The 7,375-nt window shown below is 46.3% G+C and overlaps 1 protein-coding gene across 1 annotated transcript; it reads right to left on the reverse strand.

Moving 5' to 3' along the window:
* Positions 1-600: 600 nt before the first annotated feature.
* Positions 601-3,668, reverse strand: IL36RN (interleukin 36 receptor antagonist). The gene is made up of 4 exons (XM_065927298.1): positions 3,640-3,668; positions 2,168-2,253; positions 1,003-1,130; positions 601-825 (listed from the first exon to the last, which is right to left on the reverse strand). Exons 1-4 carry the CDS (start codon positions 3,666-3,668, stop codon positions 601-603), a joined length of 468 nt encoding a protein of 155 aa, XP_065783370.1.
* Positions 3,669-7,375: the final 3,707 nt, after the last annotated feature.

Consider the following 7,375-nt stretch of genomic DNA (forward strand, 5'->3'; position numbering starts at 1 on the left):
ATTGTACCTTGGGTTTCAAAAGGTATGACATGCCCATCTTCCGTCTTCTGAGTTGGAGCCACTTCCTCAGACACCACTACCCTCTCCCATCCATGGCTGAAACATGAAGGTAGAGATGGAAAAGGCAGCATATGATGGTGGCTGAATTAAAGAGAAGGGGGCGAGGTCTGAGTCCTCAACTCTATGACCACTCTCCCTCTTCTGCACAGTGGAGACCTCGTGTGGCCAGCTGGTGGCCCTGATAGGCTCAACTAGAGATGTGCTGCCCTGTGGGGCTCAAAGCTACCAGGTAAGTTATCAAAAAGCATGGAAGGTTTCCACCGCTCCCCTGACCCTGACTCATTAGAGGTTTATTTCATGGGACTTTTTCAAGGATTCACACCAGTAGTGCCAATCAGCAGAAGAGGAAACTGTAGAAAGCCCCAAATCTCAGAAGGATTTACCCAAACTGGGAAACAAGGGCAGGAAGAGTGGCAGTATGCCCAGCCCTCAAAAGTATGGGCCATGAGGGCAGAGGCAGAGTGATCACCATGGGTGTCCTCCTATGCCTCCAGCCCCTGCCAGAGCTGGCCTTCCAGGGAGCCCTGGAGACACATTGCCCTAGTCACATTGCTGGAAGTAGAAGTCGGTGATGGGCTCGTCCCAGCTGGTGTCCTTCAGGAGATGGGTGATCTGCAGCGGCTGGTCAGCTTCAGGCACCGTGCAAAGAAACCAGCCTGGGTAGGCAGCCGACTCAAAGCTGGAGGTGAGCCCTGTGTCCCGCCGGTAGAAGGTGAATTTCTTAGACTTCTCAGCATTATGATAGAGCTCCATGATGTTCACTGGCTGTGGGCAGAGGGCATGACAGGTGAGGGACAGGAGCAAGCGGAAGGCCACAAGGAGGCAGAGCCGCAATCAACAGAACGCTGCGAGGGAGAGGTGCCCCAGCCACAGCAGCAGCAGCAGCAGCAGCATCTTTGACTTAATGAAGCCACGTGGTGAGGCTGCCCCGACAGGACCCACCTCTAGTTTCAGGGTTGGTTCCTGCCCTGTCCCACACGACAGGCATTGGCTCCCACCCTGGACGCCCAGGATGACCGGAGAGAGCTTGGCATCCAGAGACCGATTGGGGACAACGCTGATCTCCTCACCTAGAGGAAGGAAGGGGATGAGGGAACCTTGACTGCCCTTCCTGTCTCTCCCCCACTGTGGGCTGAATCAGACACTCTCCCCCTAGGCTGGACAGAAGGGGAGCTTCATAGCAACTGTCATGTACGGAAGGGTGGTCTCCTAAGGTGGTCCAGTGAACGTCAAGACACATAGGACCTTGAAGGTGATATTATCTTCCACCCCTACATCCACTCCCTTGCCCAGGGTCAAAACTTCAAGTCTCCAAACCCCAAGGGAAATTTGATCACCTCTTTCAATGCCCCTTGACCCTCCAGACTCTTCTGTAACCCGTCTTGATAAAACTCCCAATTAGAGTTATTTGGACATCTTTCTACCCTCCTGTGAGAGTCCTGAGATCAGAAAAGGGTCTCATTCCTCTCTGTATAATTTCTCCATCTCTCTCTCTCTCTCTCTCTCTCTCTCTCTCTCTCTCTCACACACACACACACACACACACACACACACACACAACCTCACAGAGAGCTCTACCTGGCCCTAACACCTGGTGAGAGTGTTCCAGGTGTGTACTGCTTAGTGAGCAGGCCCAGTCACGCTGTGTGGGGCAGAGTGAATGAGCACGAAGCCAGATGGTGCCACCTGCCCCTCTAAGTCCCACCACTCTGAGTGACCAAGGACCCTCAGAGAGCCAAGGGGACCCAGAGTAAAGAGGCAGGAAACCCCCTCTCACATGGGAGTAAAGATTTAGACAGCCTGCATTAGTGCTTTCCTCAGCAAGGGCTACCAGGAAAAGGGATGTTGGACGCAGCTTCACCTACTGAGGAAATGACAAAACAGCCATCTTGGAAAAGAATTCCACCTCTATGTAGAGGTTTCCAGTGCACGGCGCATGCTGGAAAGTACGGTATTTCATTTGTCCTTTCTCAGAGCCTGGTTTTTTGATGCCCTATCTACTGTGTCAGGTCTGTATGTTTGTGCCATTGTTTTTAAGCCCTCTTCAGAGCCCCTCCCTCTGAGCATATAGAGACCTAGGGAAGTAAGGTCAGTTTTGGCCACCAACCTTTAATGACCTTCCCCGCTTGTAGGCCTCCAGCTAGAAGCTGATTATCATGCAGGTAAAGCACCTTCAATGCTGCATCCTTCATTCTGAAATATCAGGACAGGATGACATCCAGTTAGGGGAGGGGTTGCTCCAGCTTACCTGGGCTCTCGAGACTCCACCAATCTCAGGCACTATCGTCCTCTCTTCCCACTGAGCTGGAAGTAATGGCACAGCCTTCTCTCCCACCCCTGGGGACACATGCCTATCACAGGACAACACCACAGCCTCCCACCTGAGTCTGGGACTTTCTCCTTCACCCTCTGCAATCTTTTCTACACTAACCAGATGTTGGAAAGGAAACTAAACTGTGGGTCATGTTGGAAAGGAAACTAAACTGTGGGTCAGAGTCCTGGGTTCTCACCCTGGCTCTGCCACCATCGTCACAATAGACAAATGGTTTGCTCTCTCTGGGCCTGAGTCTCCTCATTGCTAAACTAAGAAGATAGGATAGATGCTGTTCAGGCCTTTTCAAGGTTAAAATGTGCCTTGATCAACTTCCACCTTTACTTCCTCTGCTTGGTGCATTTATTAATATTTCCACTTGGCTATATAGTCCCTACTATGTGAAGAATTTCTTTACATTTAAAATTCTTTCATTTTGCTTTTCAAATTTAATTCACATTTACAATCTCAGTTGATTTTCTGACATCCTGTAAGGTGAAAGATGTACTCTGAAGGGGGTTCTTCCAGATGTCATATGGAAAAACAAAGTATGCAATATACAAATTGGCTAAATGTTGGCTAAACACAAAGAAATCTCTACTTCAAAGTAACTAATACGCTGAGTTGTGCTACAATCCTCTTCGAAGGGGACCTAGAAAGCCTATGTTCCACATTTCCTTGACCAAAGAGCACCACTGTATAAAGCCACTCATAAGACTGGCTTTTCTTGGGGGGCAAGCTATACTAGACCCTAAGCTCAGTGAGAACAAGATTCTGCTCATTCACTGTTTCAAGTCCAGAGTGGAGCACCTGACTCAGCACAGGTCAGTGGACAGACAGACTGACAGAAGAGTTTTGCTAGCTGTTTTGTCCCAAAGGGCAGTAAGGAAGTAGTGCCTGAATTGACTTCACTTCACCTCATCGGAGGGTGGCGATGGGGGCGGTGGCTGGGGGCGGGGAAAGGCAGGGATGGTAGGTGACAGTAGGGATCCAAGCTCCTAACTGCCTTTCTCATTACGATGGACGATGGACGAGACCAGAGATCTTTTCTCATCAGGTAACCCCCAAGAGGGAAGCCTGTCCCAGTCTGGAGAGGCTGGGAGAGATGGTCTAAAGGAAGGAGGTGGGTGCCTATTCACATCTTTCCAGACGACCCCACTGTAGGCAATCCCGAGCATCCCCTCAGTGGAAAGACTGGAAAACAGGTCTACCCGGAAGTCGTGCCCCCTCTCACTGGACATGAACCAATCAGAGGCTCAGATACTCACCGGAAGCACAGCGCCCCGCTCAGGACCATCTCGAGCTTCCCAGCTTGTAGACTCTCCTATTTTGAGATAAGAGAAAATCTTAGGTGAAAATGGAGGTTGAGCGGCAGGGGACCTGGACCCCCTGAGCCCTCCCCGCCTCCCTCCTCGACCCTCTGCCCTGGCATGGGAAGAGCCCCCAAGGAGCAGGGGAATTCTAGGTCTGGGGTCAGGAGAGGCGAAGCCCATTTCCCTAGAGGACACCTCAGAACACTCCTTTCTCCTGACGGAGCCCGTGCTGTCTGCCTGTTCTTCCAAGGTTGCCTCAGCCCTTTTAATGATCCCTAGGGAGGGGCCCCTGAAACTGCCTCAGTCTCGGGAGGAGCAGGATTGCCAGAGTGATTTCATACCACCTTAAGCTTCCAGAAACACCTGCCGCTCATTATCTTGCTCAGAGAAGGAAACTTCTGGAAACAGTCTTCTTCTTCCATCATTTCTGAAGAACTTCCAGGGGTTTTCCAGCCCTTTGTGATTACTGAGCTCCTAGACATATGGCCCTGCCAGACCCAAGGGCAACATGCAGTGAGCTGCTCAAGGAAAGCAGAGTTTAGAACAACTCCCTTTCCTGCTTTCTCCCTGCCGCCTTACTTCTCTCCCTCTTTCGTTTTCTCCCTCCTTTCCTTCCCTTCTTCCTCTTTCCTGTCTGCTTTTGCCAAGACTATGGAAAATGCTGGAGGTGGTGTTCACCTGCTTAGGTACTGTTAAGAGTATATATTCATTGTAGAAAAACCTGAAAATCCAGATTGACCAAAAAAAAAAAAACAAAACAAAGAATTCTCGTCTCCAGCTTGTGTATCATCAACAAACCAAGAACAACAGTTTTTCCTCTGCCCATCCATACCTGTGATCATGACTTTACACATACTGTATGCCAGATGTGCTCTGTTTAGTCTCTCTTTGCGACCCCATGGACTGTAGCTCGCCAGGCTCCTCTGTCCATGGGGATTCTCCAGGCAAGAATTCTGGAGTGGGTTGCCATACCCTCCTCCAGGGGATCTGCGCAACCCAGGGAAAGAACCCAGGTCTCCCGCATTGCAGGCGGATTCTTTACAGTTTGAGCCACCTACACTATTTTCAACTCGCTTTAGTCATGTAAGCAAAATAGCAGAATCTCTTTTCATATCAAGTATAATGATATCAGAACATTGAATAGCTGCAGAGTATTCCTATGCAACATCATTTAATTACAGCAATCAATTATTGTTAGCCGTTGTTATTGTCATAATGTGCTATTGAAAAATCTTGTAGTGACAAACATCTTTGTATCAACATCTTTGCTTGTGTGTCTGATTATTTCCCTTGAAAACAAAATCTAGCTTGGGCCATCTATTATTGATCTTTCTTCAGTACATAACTGATAAAATAATGTGTGATTGTATGACATTTCATGAAGTTTTAATCCTTCCATATGCTCCCTGTGATGGATGTATATGAAAGGTAATGGTCAGTGCATAGTAAGTTTAATTATGTCTTGAGCACCACAGAAAACCATTTATTGTTAAGTCATACTTTTTTTTAAAAAAAATATTGTTTTCAGATGAATGGACTAAAATGTCCTTAAAGTGTTAAAAAATAAATAAAATATCACATGGTTCAAAGAATAGAAAAATGATTCATCACTCATAATGCTGCTACTGTGATAAACACCTTTCAGAAAAGTGGAGCCTTATGTAAAAATTATTAAGTTGGCCATAAATTGGCCAAATAGAAAACACACTATTTGTGCAAATAGTTGCAAAAAAGAACAAAACAAAAACAAACAAACAAAAAAACACTCCAGAAGGAGTTGGCCAATAGGCAAAGTGACTTTAACCAAACAGGCTTTCATTTGCAAAGTGGTAATAGAGAAGAAGGTTTTGTTTCTCCTAAAAAGGTAAAATGCCAACTGCTGAGTTTGCCCCCTATGATCCCCTGACTCTAGTGAATTGCACCTGTGTGACCACAGGACACTGCCATGGTGCTTCATCAAGCTCCCGCCTCCTTCTGCTAATAAAGAATGAAGCCAGTATGTGGTCCCCCTCCCCTCACCCCCACACTGCTGAACATTCAGAGGGTTGTGCATAATAAGGGGTAGATACAGAGTGAATGGATGGGGCAATGAATGGATGAACCAAGAAAGTGAAAGAAAGAAATATAAAGCAAATCCCTGCTAAGAAAACTTCTCCAAACTTGAAAATAAAACACAATGATAATGGCATGTGCTCTCAGTGTCGTACTGGAGCACTGTCAAACAGTCCCACCAAGATTTCTTAAAAAACTGGAAATAGAACTGCCATATGACCCAGCAATACCACTTCTGGGCATACACACTGAGGAATCCAGATCTGAAAGAGACACGTGCACCCCAATGTTCATCGCAGCACTGTTTATAATAGCCAGGACATGGAAGCAACCTAGATGCCCATCAGCAGATGAATGGATAAGGAAGCTGTGGTACATATACACCATGGAATATTACTCAGCCGTTAAAAAGAATTCATTTGAATCAGTTCTAATGAGATGGATGAAACTGGAGCCCATTATACAGAGTGAAGTAAGTCAGAAAGATAAAGAACATTACAGTATACTAACACATATATACGGAATTTAGATAGATGGTGGCGATAACCCTATATGCAAAACAGAAAAAGAGACACAGAAATACAGAACAGACTTTTGAACTCTGGGGGAGAACGTGAGGGTGGGATGTTTTGAAAGAACAGCATGTATATTATCTATGGTGAAACGGACCACCAGCCCAGGTGGGATACATGAGTCAGGTGCTCGGGCCTGGTGCACTGGGAGGACCCTGAGGAGTCGGGTGGGGAGGGAGGTGGGAGGGGGGATCGGGATGGGGAATACATGTAACTATATGGCTGATTCATGTCAATGTATGACAAAACCCACTGAAATGTTGTAAAGTGATTGGCCTCCAACTAATAAAATAATATTAAAAAAAAAAAAAAAAAAAAAAAAAAAAACAGTCCCACCAACAACTGCACAGTTCTCTGGGGAAAGTCCGTCTTTGTTTGACTTATTAACTACCATGGGTTAGATTATCAGACTCCGTGAAGTTAGATGAGAACTAAGAGAAGATTGATAAATTGCACATCACTTCTGCCTGATAGAAAAGGTAGTCCCAAAAGATAACAGTTATCACTTCAGTTCACTTAATCAGTCGTGTCCAACTCTGCGACCCCATGGACTGCAGCATGCTAGGCTTCCCTGTCCATCACCAACTCCCAGAGCTTGCTCAAACTCATGTCCATCGAGTTGGTGATGCCATCTGACCATCTCATCCTCTGTCATCCCCTTCTCCTCCTGCCTTCAAACTTTCCCAGTATCTTTTCCAATGAGTTAGTTCTTCGCATCAGGGGGCCAAAGTATTGGAGTTTCAGCTTCAGCGTCAGTCCTTTCAATGAATATTCAGAAATGATTTCCTTTAGGATTGATTGCTTTGATTTGGGTACAGTTGTATTGCTTTACAATTCATTAAGCAGGGTTTTGCTTTTTCTGTTTAATTTAAGCCAATCCATTCCACCATTTCTCTCCTGATTGATCATATAAGCTTCTGTTCCTTAACTTACCCTTTGGGTCAGCTTTATCATCCTTCCAGTTCCTTCATTTATTAATAATGATAGATCTTTGACACATGCTCACTGTATGTTTGTGTGAAAGTCATGTTTTGGATTTTTTGAAAATTAAACTGGCATTATATAAA

The sequence above is a fragment of the Muntiacus reevesi genome, chromosome 3 (assembly GCF_963930625.1).
Source record: "Muntiacus reevesi chromosome 3, mMunRee1.1, whole genome shotgun sequence".
NCBI lineage: Eukaryota > Metazoa > Chordata > Mammalia > Artiodactyla > Cervidae > Muntiacus > Muntiacus reevesi.